General features: G+C 40.2%; 3 protein-coding genes and 4 non-coding genes across 8 annotated transcripts; 6 read left to right on the top strand and 1 right to left on the bottom strand.

Annotated features, from left to right (window-relative positions):
* The first annotated feature begins 303 nt into the window (after positions 1 to 303).
* LOC133133731 (adenine phosphoribosyltransferase-like) lies at positions 304 to 6991 on the top strand. Of its 2 annotated transcripts, none has more exons than XM_061249897.1 (6): positions 304 to 359; positions 814 to 966; positions 1275 to 1368; positions 2688 to 2834; positions 5029 to 5124; positions 6384 to 6991. In XM_061249897.1, exons 2-6 carry the CDS (start codon positions 844 to 846, stop codon positions 6533 to 6535), a joined length of 612 nt encoding a protein of 203 aa, XP_061105881.1. In that variant the 5' UTR covers positions 304 to 359; positions 814 to 843; the 3' UTR covers positions 6536 to 6991. The 2 variants fall into 2 exon arrangements, with proteins under 2 accessions (XP_061105881.1, XP_061105882.1); XM_061249898.1 differs by having other exon boundaries at positions 328 to 359; positions 835 to 966.
* LOC133133730 (ras-related protein Rab-34-like) lies at positions 6375 to 14041 on the bottom strand. Its single transcript, XM_061249896.1, has 11 exons — positions 13746 to 14041; positions 11757 to 11866; positions 10940 to 11031; positions 10782 to 10847; positions 9871 to 9972; positions 9698 to 9762; positions 9212 to 9263; positions 9020 to 9101; positions 8824 to 8914; positions 8290 to 8397; positions 6375 to 8078 (listed from the first exon to the last, which is right to left on the bottom strand). Exons 2-11 carry the CDS (start codon positions 11808 to 11810, stop codon positions 8011 to 8013), a joined length of 780 nt encoding a protein of 259 aa, XP_061105880.1. The 5' UTR covers positions 11811 to 11866; positions 13746 to 14041; the 3' UTR covers positions 6375 to 8010.
* A 1186-nt stretch (positions 14042 to 15227) lies between these two features.
* On the top strand, positions 15228 to 18194 carry rpl23a (ribosomal protein L23a). The gene is made up of 5 exons (XM_061248597.1): positions 15228 to 15334; positions 16243 to 16423; positions 16901 to 17077; positions 17421 to 17490; positions 18131 to 18194. Exons 1-5 carry the CDS (start codon positions 15310 to 15312, stop codon positions 18143 to 18145), a joined length of 468 nt encoding a protein of 155 aa, XP_061104581.1. The 5' UTR covers positions 15228 to 15309; the 3' UTR covers positions 18146 to 18194.
* LOC133134194 (small nucleolar RNA Z17) lies at positions 16029 to 16101 on the top strand. The gene has a single exon (XR_009709303.1). It is a non-coding gene; the product is annotated as a small nucleolar RNA Z17 (small nucleolar RNA).
* Positions 16528 to 16598, top strand: LOC133134193 (small nucleolar RNA Z17). The gene has a single exon (XR_009709302.1). It is a non-coding gene; the product is annotated as a small nucleolar RNA Z17 (small nucleolar RNA).
* On the top strand, positions 17267 to 17331 carry LOC133134191 (small nucleolar RNA SNORD42). The gene has a single exon (XR_009709300.1). It is a non-coding gene; the product is annotated as a small nucleolar RNA SNORD42 (small nucleolar RNA).
* On the top strand, positions 17997 to 18063 carry LOC133134190 (small nucleolar RNA SNORD42). Its single transcript, XR_009709299.1, has one exon. It is a non-coding gene; the product is annotated as a small nucleolar RNA SNORD42 (small nucleolar RNA).
* Positions 18195 to 18622: the final 428 nt, after the last annotated feature.

The following is an 18622-nucleotide window of genomic DNA, read 5'->3' as shown; positions in this document are numbered from 1 at the left end:
CACAGCCCCCTTTAGTTTGCCCCTGGCTTATTGGCCTAAATATAAATCTGACCTGAATTTTACAGGCCCGAAGATAAAGAAGGACAAAAGTGCGTATCTATTCATTCGGTTTTGGTAGAAAGATTAATGAAAGTGGGGTGAGTTTGGCCTATAGCCCGTTTTGAAGGGGTTAACACTCCGAATAACACTCCCACCCCAGACTTTGGAATGATTGTGCTCCAGTGTTCTGCTGCTTGCCTATTAACTGAGGGCAACGTATAAATAAGCAAGCAACCACATCCAGCTAAAAGTGTAATCCAACAGACTTGTATCCCCCAGTGTAATCTGGCTGTTGACAGCTTCTGAATCAAGACATTATTGTAAGTATACTTTAATATCATCTTTACGTAATGTAATGCTTTATACGTTTAATGCACATTTTCTAATGGGCTTCATGAACTTAAGATTCTGAATGTGCTTCATGAATTCTGATTCTGAGACCCTGTCACAATTGTTACTTTTATGTTGTTAACAATTTTAATTAAAGTGTCAAAGTGACATTTACAGTAAGGTAATACCTCTACGTCTACAGTGCAAGGTTAACATTAATGTCTCTTAACATATCATGGAATGTACAAAGGCAGCAGTAGGCCTACTGTGGAGCAGTAATGGCATATATTTCCAGATATTGCAGGGCAGAGGTAATGGGGTACCAAGTGCTATAGAACAGTTAGCGACCCCAGACCCACCTGCTTCCTGGAGTGTAGTCACGTGGATAAATATGACTCTGGTAACAGGTTCCCCTGCCCTGTGCCTCTCACTTGCTCGCTGCAGTGGCTGCATCTATCCTTCCAGGCAGTCCCAATGGACGTATTGTCTGTTCCAGAGGAGAGGGGGAGAGGCTGGTACCTCTCACTCATGGCACCAAATACAAAGGGAAGTAACTTTGCCTGGCTGGACCCATCCAGACTTTACTGCAATCACCAGGTAATGGGTACTGGCTTTGCTTTTTGCTTTGCTAAATGTACTGTAGAATGCTAGTGCATTAGCTGTTCATAAACTGAGAGCCCTGTTTAGGCAGAGTACACTACTCTTCACATTGGATAATTGTGGAGTGTTTTGTTATTGTTATGTACTAGCTTACTTACTTACTTATAGTAAGTAACTTACTATTGATAAGTGGTTACAGTGTATTTGTTTATGTTTATTTCGTTTATTCCTGTTCTACCCTCACTGTTGATTCTTGCTCTAAAGACCAAATTGGATGAGTACCTTATTTTCTGGGTTTGGTCTAGGCTTTTTCAGACTGTGTGAAGGAGCTTCTCCAGCCATTCCAGAATGAGTCCGTTGACCTGGTGGCTGGCATTGATGCCATGGGATTCATCCTAGGTAAAAAAAACGAAACAGGTCATGCTCAGTGATGGAGGGAGCCAGGTAGCAAGAGGGAAGCACAGAAATGGTCCAATTTTTTATTTCTATTGTCTGAAGAGTCAGGATCCCAGTTAATATCCCAGAAAGGAAGGTGACACAGCACGAAATGTGATCCCTCAGAAGAAGACGCTAAATTTAAATGTTGCCCCACCCCCTTTTACTGAAATAGAAGGGGCAGTACTTGGTGAGAGAATCAAGTATATGCACACCCCCTACTTGACCCAGCTCCTGGTCCAAGCGATGGTTCTGTCCCGCCTGGACTACTGCAATTCCCTCTTGGCTGGCCTCCCAGCGTCCGCCATCAGATCCCTCCAACTTATCCAGAATGCAGTAGCTCGTCTGGTCTTCAGCCTTCCCAAATACTCACATGTCACCCCCCTGCTTACTTCCCTCCACTGGCTGCCTGTCATGGCTCGCATCAAATTCAAAACATTGGTGCTAGCCTTCCAAGCAGTTAAGGGGTCTTCCCCAGCTTACCTACAAAAAATCATCAGACCCTACGCCCCTGCCAGACCTCTTCGTTCACCCTCCACAGGCCGCTTGGCACCTCCCCCTCTCCGAACTTCCACCTCACGCTCACGACTACTGTCTGTTCTGGCTCCACGGTGGTGGAACTCCCTGTTGAGGTCAGAACTGTAGAATCTCTTCCAATCTTCAAGCGCAAACTGAAGACGCACCTTCAAGCAGCACCTCTCCCCATCCCTCCCTACCTCCCTGTGAACCTTAATTGTTGTCTTTCTGTGATGTACCTTTTTATGTATCAGTATTTTTAGTTTGGCTAGGTAAGCAGTGTTTGGCTAGTTAAGGGGTTTGGTCATACCTTTGCGTTTGTTTGTTTGTTTGTTTGTTTGTTTGTTTGTTTGTTTGTTTAAAAAAATAAAAATAAAAATAAAAAACAAATAGGCCCTGGTCCTTATCTTTGTTGTGCAGGTAGCAGTTGAAATTGTACTTCCCTCAAGGGTCTTTCAGCACACTTGTCCCTGGTTATGGGTATGCACTTTGTTGTACGTCACTCTGGATAAGAGTGTCTGCCAAATGCCATTTTAATGTAATGTAAATGATGGAAATTTAGATCTGTTTGTGTGATTGGGAAGATAAGATTTCACACTGAGAGGTTGTTGTTGTTTTTTACTCTGGGCTTGCTAGTCCATAGAACAATCACATTCAGTTCCAGCCACACCTTTCAAAGTGATTACTGTCTATTCAATAAGTGTATGAGTGGATTGCTTTTCTGGGTCTGAAGTTGAAAGGAGCTGATTTCTTTTGACGGTTGTCAGGATCAGCTGTGGCCACTACACTGAGTAAGGGCTTCTTGGCCATCCGTAAAGCAGGACACCTGTGCGTGCCGACGGAGAGCCAGCCGTTCAGTGACTACTCCGGCAGAGAGAAGCTAATGGAGGTGCGAAACGACGTGCTAAGACCAGGTGTGACGGTTGATTCTTGTTTTCCCCTTAAAATTGTCAGGTAAATCAGATCTGTGTGTTTAATTTATCAGTTGAGTACTCACAATGAAAACCACCAGGGGCACAAATACATTTCAGAAACATTTTGCTAACCATTATAAAGTATCTAAAAACATTAATGTGGTGAGATAAGGTTATGTTTGTCTTACTTGGTCACGAATCAGTGGCCTACCTATTCTTGAAGTAAAGGGCAGTCCCGCAGTCAATAACTGCTTTGTAGATGTAAATCTGTCTGCTACCAAGAAATCATTAACACTAAGTAAAGGCTACTCTCACTGCAGTGTGGCCAATACTCCACAGTCGTATGCAAAAGTTTGATCAAAAAGCCAATGAATATCTTTGTGAACAGTGAACTTGGTGACCAATGACACATTTCTTCAAATTTTAAAGCAAGATCACTTTCTAGCTTAATTTTTTACAGTTCCAAAATAATTTAAAAAAGGAAAAAGGCCCTGTGCAAAAGTTTGGGAACCCTGTCAGTTAGTACTTTGTAACTATGTAACTACTCTGGCAACTATAACAGTTTGCAAAAGCTTCCTGTAGCCAGCTAAAAGTCTCTCAATTCTCGCTTCTCCCCATTTTTCCTAGCGGAACCCAATTAGCTCAGAAATATTCTTCAGTCTCCTTGCATGTACAGCATGTTTGAGATCTCTCCACAAATTTTCAAAATTATTTAAGTCTGGGGACTGTGGTGACCATTCCAAAACCTTAATCCTTCTTTCCATGCTTCACAGCTGGCAAGGTGTTCTCTACAAAGGCTTCACCCTTTTATCTTTGGTGGTGGCCTTCAGAATAGAAAGTTCAGCCCTGGATTTATATTAGTTCACACATTGAAGCCCTAACAAGTAAATCACCTGGGTCTGGGCTTTAGTAATCATCTTTTTAAAAAGTAACAAAGAATAATCCACAAAGGCTTCCCAAACCTTTGCACAGGGCCCTTTTCCTTTTCCTTTTTTTAACATTTATAAACAGTAGAAAAAATTACATTTTGCAGAAAGGTCTCATATTTAACATTTCCATTTCAGATTTGCTTTCCCTCACATACAGATTAATTGTAACAGACATTTAAACCAGGGGTGCCTAAATTTATGTACCCCACTGTATACTCTATACTCCCAATGGTCTGTTCCACATGTCCCCAAGATTACACGGAAGCCACGGAGGAAAAGATATAATTAATTTTAGTTTTACAGATGTCTTGGAAAATCAAGCAGTTTCAGTTATTATATTCATATATATATAGCCATGCATTTAGTGAAACATTTCAGATTACGCACCTTGCTCAAGGGTACAAGTTCAGTTTTATGATTTTCTCTTTTTTTTCCTTTTAAACCAAGCCGAACACCTGACATTGATGCATTGGGCCTTCAACACTGAATAAAAACAATTAAAAGTATATAAGGTACTTAAGCAAGTATAAGAAATTAGCTCTGTTGAAGAATTTTATGCACTCAACTTCAGCAAGTTTATTCACTTCTGAGTGACTTGCTGTCATCAAATGATTGTGCTGACTTCTACAGTCGCAGATTTTTCTCGGCCTTGAAATGTGAATGTAAAACATGCAGTTGTAATAAGGAGACTGCACGCACCCGGGACATAAACTGAGTGCAGAATTCAATAATCTGCATCATAAGATGCCAATTAACCAGGCTACATGTTTACAATCTTCCAGCTGAATTCAGTTTGGCAACTTGGCATGTGGATAGTCAATCTGGCCTGAATGTCATTTAGTAAATGTCCATTTCTGTACCCTGTTGTCTGCTGTAGGTTTAGTGGGTCCTGTGGCCCAGTGTTTCTCAACTCCAGACCTCAGGGCTCATTTGCCAGAAGGATTTTGCCAATCAAACCACCAAAAATCCCATTGATTAGTTAAATCAAGTGTGTCAAGTTCCTAGTCACAACAAAAACCTTCTGGCAAGTGGGTTCTGAGGACTGGCGCTAAGAAACACTGTTGTCAGTGAACAGCCTGCCATTCTCTCAGTAAACTGTTCATTTTCGTTGTGGAAGCTTTTCATTTCGTCTCAAAGTTCAGTTTAGCACCTCCATGTTTGGTCATTTGTGTGAATGTTCTGGTTTTAGCTCAACCATTGCATTTTCCTCCCCATTTTGAGAAACCTTCTCGTTTTTGCTCTTTCCCTCCCTCCCTCTCCGGCAGGTCTGCGTGTGCTCCTGGTGGACCAGTGGATAGAAACAGGAGGCACCATGCGGGCCGCCATCTCCCTGGTGGAGAAGCTGGGAGCCACTGTCGTAGGTGAGCTCCAGTTATGACACACCACTGCCCAGTAATGGGGTTTTTGATTTAAATATGGCTTTATATATCCAACAAGTCAGTTCAAGCATTGCAAAATCAAACCGCGGAGTTCTGGGAATCTCCCAGATTTAAGCCTGGGCTACCAGGCTTATCTGTATCCCAGATCTCATGGAAATGGATCTCTCAGAACACACCAGCTTTATTGAAACAATCAGAAGGGTTTTTTTTACTTTGTTGCAATGGATCACTTACTGTTTTATTAAAACCTGAAGAAATCCAGGCTATAACTGAGGCATTGTCAACAAGACAGGAGGAATAATATAAAATTTTCAGCTGTGCATAATATTAATTTGAATTCAGTCTTATTGTAGGTTTCGTGAATTCTGACATCACCGTACAACTGTATCTTGTCTTCCAGTCCCATTTTCTGTGATTAGCAAGAGCTGTATCTCCCCAATGCATTGAGCTGTCAGTAGTTATTACTTTCCTTGAAAAACAAGCAATTGTCTGTCCCATCTGTTGATTTGTGACCAGATAATCTATCAGTTGTTTTGATCAGTTCATTTAGATTTTCTGCAAATTGTGCAGCATATACTTCTGTCAAAAATGTATGCCAAATCTTGAATGAAATACAGCCACTGCTGACATATGATTTCCCCTTCATGTTGATCATACATTTTAAATGTTTGATTGTTTTTGTCCATCATCTTTGCATAATTTCTGAAATTGAAAATTGTGCAACATAATTGAAATCTGCCCATGTGTAGCGTATCAGGCTGATAATCTCTGATATTTGCTCAGACATTTGCTCTACATTTTGTAGTGTGTGCATTTTGACATTCTATCCATCTCTACTTTCCCTTCACTTTCCAACTGATAAGGAACAATTTTTAGAAACATCACCATGAGCCACTCAATGGTACAATAGTACATAAAGGGACACCTGGAGGATGACGATTGGAATATTAGTTTAAATCCCTGCAGGTCTCGACATTCCATGTTTACAGGGTAGTCTGTTCAGTAATACTGACACTATAATTCAGTAAGACCTGTGGCAATCATTTTGGAGGACTGCATAATTTGGCTGCTGAGAAAAAATGACTTTATTTTTTCTCCACTGACTAGTTACTGATGATGGGTTTCAAGCAAAATAAGGCATGTTCAGGTATATTTGTAGTAATTGAACACCATAGCTTGCTGTATGATATCGTGTTCTTTGCTTCATTTCATTAATGTTCATTAGTGACATTTGATTTCAGGTGTAGCAGCAGTTGCCATAGAGAACAGCGAGGGGGGGCGGTGGATCAAAGAGAGGTACAGGTACTCTCACTGCATCCCAGAGACCCTGCAGGCTCAGATAGACAGGCAGCACCTGGACTCCTTCCACAGCTTCGTCAGCCTGACGGACTGAACCCGGGCCACTCTGGTGCAGGCCTGCTTTTGCAAGCCACCTCCTCTCCATGAACCTGCGTTTGTCGGAATAAAGCGAGCCTGATGCGGTTTGAAAGAAATAAGAAATGACTAGAACTAGTGTATATGCAATTCTGCCATTTGTTCTGGTGTAGATCTTTGTAATAGACAGCAAGCCTGATTTGTCTTGAAGAGAGCAATTGTTTCCTTAAATTATCTCCTTTTTTTAACAATTTATTTCACTGTAAAATCTAAATCTAAATCTAATCTAAACCAAACCTATACGGTTTCTATTCAGTGTTTTTTTGGGGTTAACATAACACTTAATTATTCTTGTATGCCATTTTTCTTAATATGTTAATTGTTTTACCATTAACACAGAAATTGTAGTTCTGGATTTTCTTTTTAATGTGCCGAATTACATTGAGTTCCAATAAACGTTACCTAAAATATTCAACTACAGTTCTTCTATTCAATTAATTTTGTATAGCCTTTTTACAGAGAACTATCACAAAGACACTGTACAGAGAAACAGAACAACCGTTCTAACAACTTAAATAAATATTTAATTGAACCAAATTCTACTAAAATTGTGCCAAATTAATTGCATACATGGTTCATCCAAATGACACTAGGTCAGAAATAACCCTATGAAATGCTCTTGATTAAATTTGAAATCCAAACAACTTGCCTTGACTACTATATATTGAATTAATTGCATCAAGTTCAAAACTTGGATTATTTTGAATAGGCAAATACCTTCTTTTTTTTTTTTCCTTTAAACACTAGAAAATGTGTAATTTGTACCTTGTATCACTGTATTAAGACTTACCATGTAAGGCAATCGCACTAACATTTTCCAAATGTACAATTGGTCACACTGAGGTCCCACTTGAACGTGGGTTTTTTTTTTTTTTTTTTTAACAATGCATACATGCTATTGTTATACAATATATTTCAGAATCTCTTGGTCCTGGAAGTAGAGTATTCTCAAAGGCAGTCATTAACTACAGGAATACAACCCAGTAGCACTAAAACTCTACTAATTAATTCAATAATAAATGAAATGCACAAAAATAATTGCCTATCAAGCAACATGTCTGCAACACAAAGATGATTGTCCTGTTAATGCATGAGGCAGTACCATTATAATCAGACCATTAAAAAGGCATTCTTCTTTGTACAGTTGGTTTTGGAAAAAGTTCAAACTAATGATGATAAAAGCTTGCAACCACATACAATAATGTATTCAAGATGTTTGAAGTCCAGCTCATTTGTGGGAATCATCCACAACTTCCTCACAGACAATTACATTGTTCGTACCATTTGGGGTCCCCTTTGCAATGCTGACATTCGGTTTTCCATGGCAATTCTGCTGTGGACATTTCTCTTGGATGGCTGTGCTGCTATCCATGTGCTTTAGTACCATGCTGTGGTAATTTAGAGTGAAACTTTCTGTCAATGTACAATTCAACCTCACTGGCAACAGTTAGACTGCTTCTTCTGGGATGTTGCGTACAAGTTGCAGGAATTGCTGTTTATTCCTGTAACAGAATGAAAAAGTGTAAGGATGTTGTCCACAAGGCAAATGACCGTTTCTGTCATTCCTAGAGCAGAATAGCTACAGAGCTATGCGTTTCAGCTGCTTGAACAAAGAATTTAGCTTCAGCTGTGACACACGCTGAGGAACGACATGAGAAATGAAGTGTTTGACTGATCATCAGTTGATCATATTGCCTCCAGGACAATACTCACTGACAACATCGCCGATGCGTCTGGATCCGCTCTTCTCCAACTCAGCCAGAACGTTTGCCTCAAATGTCAGCGCTGCCACGCGGAAGAAGAACTCCTTCACACTCTCTCCTACAGCACCGAGGAGTTCAATCACAGATACCGTACACACACCCACACACAACCTTAACTGTAAAAAGCATGACTAAAATCTAATAGGAGACCACAAGCAATACTGAGGACAGACTGTTCCACTGTTCTACAAATAGGAGTGAAAACAAATCATATGAAGTTCAAAAATATTTATTAAATAATCCAGAATGATGCTTGGACACAGTATCCGTAGCAGTCCTTCCTCAAATCTACAAGTCACATGAGAATGTGTGCACGTGTGTGTGGGGGAGCAGAGGAGAGAAATGCTGCCATGCTAATCACACTCAATGAGCTGGATGATGAGTTTCATTCAGTCTAAAAGGGTGACCTCTATTCAACAGAAAACGGGTCACACCTTCCCGTGGTGAAGGGTGTACATGTTGTGTGTGTAACGGAGTAGCCCACCTGAAAGTGCAGACACCGCCCAGTATTCTGCTCTAATCTCTTCTGACAGTTTAATGGCGTCCTGCTCAATCTGGGAGAACATGGCAGGAGACTGGCACAGGGAGTGGGAGAGAAAAATATGGTGAAGACCTGAACATGCTACAGAGCCACAGCACTAGCTTGCCACAGCGTCATGGCTTTTGAGACGGGCACTCACACTCAGGTCTTTCTTGGTTCCCACCAGGAAGAGCAGCACACTGGAGGGGTCGTTCTCTTTCATGGCGTCCTCCAGCCACTGCCTTTGAACACAGATGACAGCATTCACTATACTGACATGTCAGTGACACCAAACTGCACTACCTCCACCTGACCAGTGGCACAGATTGAGGTCAATCACTGCGTCCCTTACCTTGCGTGGTAAAGAGAGGCTACATCATTGACGTCAAACACAATTATGATGGCTACAAGGAAAGAGAAAAGACACATTAGCCCAGCTACAAAATTTGTCATTAACTGCATCATGCCCTCTCCAGGAAAACAACAGCTCAAGCTACAATAGGTTTCTAAACAGATGATAGCTGGCCATAGCTTTATACCAAGGAACAATATGTTCCAAATTGACTAAAGAATTGCTATGGATTTTAGAAAAACTACTAGACTAAAGACTAAACAGCCTTCTTGTGTATAATTTAGCCCAGGTAATACCTCAGAACAAATATATAATTACTTACATTCCAGAAAGAAAAAAGTATCCTGTTTTATAACAAACTGTAACATCGATTAAACAGAAAGCCCAAAACGCTCTAGCACTACAGCTCATAAGCAGCACACAAATTTTATACATACAGGTAAAAAAAAAAGCTTTGTGAGAAAAGCGCCGTTTTGATTTCTGTACCCTGTGCTCCTCTGTAGTATGTAGAGGCAATGCACTTGAACCTCTCCTGTCCGGCAGTGTCCCATCTGTAGAACAGAGGAACAGAGCGAGTGGGCTGCTTCAGGCTGCAGATAGCGAAGGGAACCTCCACCACACACAGCTATTCTCCCACTCCCCTCCCAGATGAGACTCACAGCTGTAAACTGAAGGGAACGCCCAGCACCTCAAACCTCTCCATCTCAAAATCCACCCCTATTGTGGCTTTGTAGTTCTTGTCAAAGGTATCCTTGCAGAATCTAGTAAGGAAGAGCACATGGGGGTGTATGGTGTTAGAAATACATTTTTAATATCGATTCTAACCAATCCTAGACCCGTTTTATTAAAGTATCTCAGAGAACAATTAAGCCTTTTAGCTCAGTGGATAAGATTAGGATATGGCCATGGGCACCTCCTGTGTCAGAACTAATCAGAGACCACAATTCTCCACCAGCTCCTGGTTTACATCCGAGGTTCATACCCAAATATAATCTATTCTGGATATTAGGAACCCAGGCAGAATAATTCAGAATCAAGCTCTTTTATGTCAGTCTCAGTATTGCAGCTATTCTGGCTGACTGCATATAGAGAGCAGAAGTTAAACTATCAAAATTACCTAGGGTGAATGACACACTCTAGGGCGACATTCAGATGAAAAACATCTTCAGTATCTGGGTTGGCCAGTAGCATGTGGATAAATTTAGTTCATTCACTCAAAAAAGTTGTTATGCTTAGGTTTTATTCAACCATTACACATTTCAGAAGTTAAGTTCTTTTTCAAGAGACCCAGCAAGAAAGTCCACAAGGAAATACATTACATTTCAGCTTGTTCATAGGCCACAGCATAAAATCAACTAGAAAGATACTTCCTGGTCTCAGTGCAGAATTTTACCTTTGGTTATTTTATCTTGGTCTCCTGACTAAACTTGTGATAATTCTCCATTTACTTAATTTCATTAGCCCCTGTAAAATGTAAGCACCTCAACTACATTTCCCCGGAACATAGCTCTCTCCGGGTCCTTGGCATCTTTGGTCAAACATTGAACATTTTACCTTTAGCTTTGCTTACCTATTAATCAGACAGGTTTTCCCCACCGCCACATCACCAACAACAATGACCTTGGAGATCTTGAACCTGCAAGGAAGGTAAACAGGTAAACACACTTAAATTTAAAAAAGAAAGTTGTTTCCATAACATAGTGAAGTGCCCAGGAGCCAAATCCTCACCCCACTGTGCCAGTCCGCTGCTCCTGACACGCAGTCTTCACCTTGGGATGGAAGGCATCCTTTGTGTGCAGTGCAGCCCCTTTTCCAGGGCACTGGACAGCGAAATAGAAAGACTCAAAGTCACAGAACTTCCAGGAATGACTACATAAATCAAATACAGACATGTGTCCATATACAGGAATGTGCCCAGTCAACCCTGACCCATCCCACTCCACTGCACTGCACATCTGAATGCCACGGCCCTCAGCCACTGGGACCACACAGAGAGCAGGCTCTGAGGCAGTAGAGCCTTGTCTGTATCCGGCAGTTCAACCGTCCACAAGCCCAGACTGGAAGGGACGTGCCAGTCGTCTCATTCAGCCATTGAGTCAATGCATTCCAAAGCCATCAGATCAAAGCAATGCAAGCTGGGAGGTACTGGGAACGTGCAAGTGTTTGTTTTAGAGAATTGAAATTTGCTTTAAGTTTGCAATCTCTCACTGTATCACACTATCAGAAGAAACATTTTTCACATGGGAAATTGGTTGTTAGTGTTCGTAAGACATCGAGTGTAGTTGAAGATTATGTTTTTGTAATGATTCAAAGTGATAGAATACTGTACCTGTGTGTGTGAGGATGGGGGGGGGCACATAGGTATTCTGTCACTTGAATCGTGGAGACACACACACACACACTTAAGTGCAACATGTAGGATGGCACAATATGTTTAAATGCACATGCATACATTACCGGCATGCATGTTTATTTGCGTAAGGTGTACTACCCGGGATCATTGAACACTGTCCTTCACCATGTTAAAAGTGCAGGATATAGTTACCTTCGGAAGCTTTATGATGATGCGATCTTTTCGTACAGGAGGCAGCACGCTCATGATGAGTGTTGGAGCAAGAGCGCACACACAGAGACAGGCGATTCTATAGCGCTTACCTGCAACACAGAGAATCAACATGCTGCAATACTGGCAGGCAATTCTGCTGAAATACAGTATATCTAGCCAAGAAATGTGTGAATAGTTCAAACTCCTGAACAGCTTAAAGGAATGTCTATCTGAAAATCTCCTAATGCTATTTAGGTTGGCCAACATTAAAACTGCTGACAGAATAAGACATTCACTGAAAATATTTGCCACTATAAATGGTCAAAAACCATTTAGTCAAACAATTAGGCTATACACAGCATATGTGTCATATAAGTAGCCATTGAAAGGTAGCCTACCATCCATATGTACAGAAAAGGACTAATGTTAAACTCTTTGCATCAAAGAGATGAGAAGCTAGTTTGTAAATTTGTTATTCTTGCCATATGACCCAACTCTTTTCTGTTTTTGCTCTTTGGATGGTGCTGCCTGGGTCCAGGCCAGACTAAATGGACTGTTGACATATATAACGCATTAGGCTACATTTACAGCTCTTGGTTCCCCACCTGCTTACTCAAGTTTTGTTATCTATTCCTGAATAGTATAGCCTACACTGTCTCTCTGGCAACAAAAACACGGGCTGTCACTAGCTGCTATAGCAACTTTCCTGCAAACTGAAAAGGATATTGAAAACAGGCGAGATCACGTGAGACTGAACGGCAGCACATCTACAGCGAATTGGGTAGCCTAAATATCTGTATACAGTAGGTCAACGCGCTGAGTAGCTAATTTAGGGTAGTTAGAAATAATCGTTTAACCCCAAAACATGATATAAAGAGAATAATTGGCACTAAAGGTGCATATAACCTTCAACCGTATAAACCGACAAAAGTTGTTTCGGGAATTAATTTGAGGTAGCTAAACTTGCTACTGATCTACAATCCATTGCCAATTATCACAAACCACCTTATGGGAACACTGAGTTAAAGGTACAACCATAGGTATGTATTCACAGCAATAAAAAACATTAACTAGAAACTCACTGCCACTACTTATTCGTAGAGTGAAGTGAATTTGTTAAATTCTCTGCCTGGTCGGCTGGCGCCTTAAACATGCACAGGACTGATCACTGATATAATTTATATGTTTATATTATAAACATCATGATAAAGCAATATGCAAATTTGCCAGTGTCAATTATTATAGTGTCAAGAGTTTTGATCTTGGTCTTTGATTTTTGAGAATCTCAGCAAATGAAGCAGAACGATTCGCTTCTTCTTTCTTTTTTTAAGGACATATATATATATATATATTTTTTTCTAATCGCAAACTCAAACCAAACCAACACTACACTACACTAATTTAGTCTACATTAAATAGTATAGCCGACTGCTAGTTTGAGTTTCTCAACATACATTGAATTTAGCCAGCAATACATAAGTAAAACATTGCCATTCTAACCGAGGAAAAATCCAGTCCGTATCGGTTCTAAACCCTTTCTACAGTCTATGGTTCCATCTCTCTTAATCCGTTTGTACAGAATCCGTAATCTCATAACAAAGAATAGCTATTACTGTCGCAGATGGCTAATATGAATGTGGCTCATAGGCCAATGGACGATTTACCCAGATGGGACTGGATTGGCTATTAACCGCAAACTTTAAGATACGCTTTATGCGCACGTTTAATAAAGTGAGAAGTCGAGATTTTCTATACTTTACATGGAACTCAACTTTCTAAACAAGCCTTTATAAACAATATCTAAAGAACATAAAAAGGGTCTGGACATAGCTGGATTGGAGTCCATGAATGCCAACGAAAGCAGAAAGATAGCCAACCTAAACTCGATTAAACGTGGTTGTAAACACATTGCCTACAATAGGCTGCCCATGCAAGTTTGAATAGCTTATAAATGCATAGAGTAAAATAGTCGAATACAACTCTACGTACCACAGCCTTTTTCTTTTACAGATTTCTTCGGTACGTGGATAGCTACTATGCAGCGGTATCCGAACACTACTGACAAAGTTGAGGATGATTTCTTGAAGAATTTGACTAAAGCCACAAAAATTGACTATCTGGTAGTTAACGGACGCCTTTCAGAACAAATCAAGGCCAAAGGAAAATCCTCTTCCCTTCCCAAACCCCCACACACCACGGAAGAGGCAGTTCTGGATGCAGCATTGCAAACAGATGACTTCGATTAAGAGAAGCAATGAGTCAGCCCTGGGCTGGTTTTTTAAACATTGAGACAGAGGCACCCGATTCCTTCGGCTGGTTTGTGCCAAAGGGTCCCTCTGTCGGCCTTGAGCAGTAAATTCATGAATCTGCGGACGACGGCCAGTAAAACTCACGACTGACCCAACTTTAAATCAATTTATAAATATTCTAATCACTTGTTTCTTGCAGCTTATTGCTTTGGCAGTTTTCTCGTGCATATAAACAACCGTAGCATTTTAGCATCAGTAATGTATTCATTCGAGCCGAAATGACCAGTAGACCAGATGCACTGTCGCTGTAGTTGTCTCTGTCTGAATGTAGACAATGGTTTGCGAATTGTGTCATTGTGTGGTTGATTAAATTCAGAGAAATGCTGGGACAAAATAGCAGCTAAAATTTCCACATTGATGGGAGTGTTAGGGATGCATGCACTTTCATGCAAGTTCCTCAGTTTTTTCAATTTGATAAAACAAATCAGAAGTTTACTTCGGCTACATACACTTTGACTCTTTAAATAATAAAATCTCCCCATAAGAATTATATATGAAACTTGGCCGAGGTGATATGTTTTCCAAACAAATAGCGAACTGTCGCATGAACAAGTGCCTATAAAGGTCACTGTGGGCTACATAAAACTGCCCATAGCATTAAATAATTCATTTGTTCCCTTTTCTACGAGTAAAACAGGCCTATTGGTACCAGAATAGAACATGATTGTACTTTCATGGAATTTTACGTTAATTAGCCTATTGTACTTCTTTTGCGCTTTCAGAAACAAAATGAACCTCCGCTGGATCTATATTTCTGAGGAAACAGCAATATACGAGAGACTGCAGTACTGTATTATTGCATTATTTGTTAAAGCCTTGTTTGCTAAATTGTTACTACTACTGCTACTACTAGCCTTCTACTACTACCACTAATACTATCCTACTACTGCTGCTGCTACTACTACTACTACTAATAATAATAATAATAATAATAATAATAATAATAATAATAATAATAATAATGATAATACAAATATTATTATTATTATTATTATTATTATTATTATTATTATTATTATTATTATCATTTGTACTTCTTTTTACAAAACAAGTATTTTCGTTATGATGATGATGATGATTATTATTATTATATACGTATTCATCATTGCCAGTGTACACGCGTAACCAGGTTTGTACTACAATTCCCAGTATCTAAATTAAGTAGCAGTTCTCGCGATAATTACATTGCTTCCTCAACCCTGCAATATAGTGAGAGAAACCCCGTTTGTTCTTCCTTTCCCAAGATGGCACCGAAGCCGAAGAAGGAAGGTATGGAGACCGTCAGCATAAATTTCGAATAAAACTACGGTTGTTGTGGGGAAAAAGTCATGTTTATGTCCACTCAGACAGTTTAGAATACTCTTCTATTCTAAATCCAACTTTTGTTCTGTGTTGGGGTCTTGTTTACACGTAATTCACGCAAGTAGTAAAATGTAGTGGTTGCATGTGGTTTGCTAGCTAGACTAACGTTAGCTAACTTGGTTGACTAACGTTGCTTGAATAAAATTGGCGCTGTCGATGTGCAGTTTAGTACAATTAATTGTATAAACTAGTTGTCTATGATACTTACTACTGGATATATATTTCTAATTTATGCAAGATATGATGCTTCTTTTTCGGGATTGCTTAGCGTTCGGTGCCAATCGTCGGCATGGCCCGATTAGTTCGCAGGCCCACCTGAGTGAAGAGACTATTGCGCCGCTATTCTAGTGCTTTTTCCAACTTAATAGTGGCATATTTGACTCCCTGTTGTAACTGGACACGTTTTCGACTGTCAATGTCAATTGATAGAGGGGCTTGTGTTGCTCTCATTCATTTGTCTCGCACAACCGTACATCTTGCGCAAAGTTGACGGAACACGACTCGGTGACTTCAGGGATTTTTTAAAATCTTTGCCCAGGATGTAAATAAGTTATTGTATGTAACGTGCAGATATTCTGTAAAACCATCATGGGCAAAATGTGGTGCATATGATGTATGTTATTAGCGATCAAAGCATGACACGTTGTGATTAGAATTTGTACTACTGATGCGCCACTAAAAATGGATTTTGATGTGTAACTAGGGTCTGGCTTGGCTAATATTATAATTTACCAAATTAACTTTGTATTGCCTTACAAGATATATGGTTTGCAGTTTTCATACTGTATTATTTTTCCTCCTTGGCTGTTGTACAGCTGTCCCAGCCAAGACTGAGGCCAAGTCCAAGGCACTGAAAGCCAAGAAGGCTGTGCTGAAGGGTGTCCACAGTCACCAGAAAAAGAAGATGAGGACCTCTCCCACCTTTCGTAGGCCTAAGACCCTCCGCATGAGGCGGCAGCCCAAGTACCCCAGGAAGAGTGCTCCTCGCAGGAACAAGTATGTGTGTCAGCCTGCGTTTGTCTGGCTTTGGGTCAAGGGGAACGTCAACCCATTCGCGAATCGACAGGCCCTGGGTGGATTGAAACCGGGCCTTTAACTGTGGTGCAGATGATGGTATCTAGCGATCAAAGCATGACATTACATGATTACAGCTATTCAATTCTGATGCACCTCAATGAATATTAATGGGTCTGTTGGATATTTGCTTTGAAATTTGTATTCAGTTATGTTTTTATTGATCAGCAGTGTTGAGGTTTCACACTGGTTTGTGAATATAGTCAAGATATCTTTGGCTAAGGCAGAATGAGATGGTATATACCTTGTCTTATAACATTGTTGTTAACCGTATGACATTTTACCTGACATTTTAGCATGGTTTTGTCTTTGCCCTGGTGTCAGTGTGGCTCTGTGTAGTTGGGCTTTTAGGTGTGTTGCTAGTCAGATGAACCCATTGTAAATGCATGTATTTTTCAGGCTGGACCACTATGCCATCATCAAGTTCCCTCTGACCACTGAGTCAGCCATGAAGAAAATCGAGGACAACAACACGCTGGTATTCATTGTGGACGTTAAGGCTAACAAGCATCAGATCAAGCACGCCGTCAAGAAGCTGTATGACATTGATGTTGCCAAAGTCAACACACTGATCAGGTATACATTATAGCTGACTTTGTACAGTGTATGGAGTACAAATTAGAGGCTTGTACTGGAAAATTTGTACTAGAACTTAATCCTGTATATGCTAAATGATTGTAGTCGGCCTTGAAACGGTTTATTCTTTCGCGTTTAAGCGAACCATGTTCCTCGCTTTAATTACTCAAACCCATGAACTAAATTCATGTGAAACGTGATGAAAATTTTGCAGTGTCTGAAACGTGATGCTTTCAAAGGAACCACTGATTCACATGAATGAAATATGAGGATTTGGAACTCAGGGAGTATAAAATGGTTGACAAATGTATTTTTTTTTTTTTTTTACCTTTTCCTGTTGCAGGCCTGATGGTGAAAAGAAGGCATACGTCCGCCTGGCGCCAGATTATGATGCCTTGGATGTTGCAAACAAGGTGAGAAATTTCTGCACACGACTGGCCACAAACCTGCTGATTTACACGACTATTGCTTGCAAAATCCTTCTATCACAAGTTAAGTACTTGTTGATGTATACCTGAAAATGGATGCTCTGATTAGATGTTCTCTAATTGGCCTGTACAGGTGAGGCTGTGGAGTTGCCATCAGCAAACAACAATTGAATTGCTCAAGGCAATGTGCTGAACAATTTAAATATTTAGATCAATAAAATCTTCACAAAACTACTTGGTCAAATCAGGTGGCAAAGCAGGAAGTTTGAATGTTGAGCTTGTTCTTATACTGTAATATATTTGGAAATGATTCTTAATTGCCATTTCAACAAGGCACTTGGTTAAGTTTTGGTGTCGTGTTATGGAGTATTCTACCACATCGGCTTTGTCTTGTGTTTAATGACGCTGTTTGTAATCAAAGCTGTTTTTAGATACAGCATTTGTGTTGCACAGGTTTGAAGTGATTGGCTCAAATTTGATTTGGATTCTCTATGCAAATGATGGAAACTTTTTTTGCGTCTGAAAGAAATGATGCTTTCAAAGGAACCACTGATGCATTATGAGATTAGTTAATGCTATAAATGTCTTCACATTCTCCCCTTACACTTCTGTTCTTCTTTTTCAGATTGGCATCATTTAAACTGTTCATCGTGATGTGTACAAAAAAATAAATGTTCTTAAAAACTTTGGTCTGTAGTTGTGTGTTTTGTGTTTATGGATACATCACAACAATTGCAAGTGGATGAGCCAGTGCCCACTGGTGTGGGTCCAGTTCAGTGATGACTAAAGGGTACCTGCATGTTCAGACTACACACCTTTCTGGCATTGCAATTTGAGATCACATTACGGTCAAGGTTTGTCCACCTATTGTGCAAAATGTATGATTTCTCAGCAATCTCTTTGTAGTTGGAACTGTTCTCTCTCAGGAGACCAGTAGTGGGGTCATTGCTAGTGTGGCAGCCACAGTGTATGGGAGAGTTGGAATAAGTATTTCTATTTTCTGTGCCCTAATTACAAGAGTTGGTTCAGGATTCTGAAACGTAGTATGATTTGAAGCAAGTGTGATTCGTTTGGAGGAGTCTTGGCTGGTTAATGCTTCTGTAGTGTAGTGGTTAAG

This window comes from Conger conger, chromosome 7 (genome assembly GCF_963514075.1).
Source record: "Conger conger chromosome 7, fConCon1.1, whole genome shotgun sequence".
Lineage (NCBI taxonomy): Eukaryota > Metazoa > Chordata > Actinopteri > Anguilliformes > Congridae > Conger > Conger conger.
This window is presented reverse-complemented; position numbering and strand designations above follow the sequence as displayed.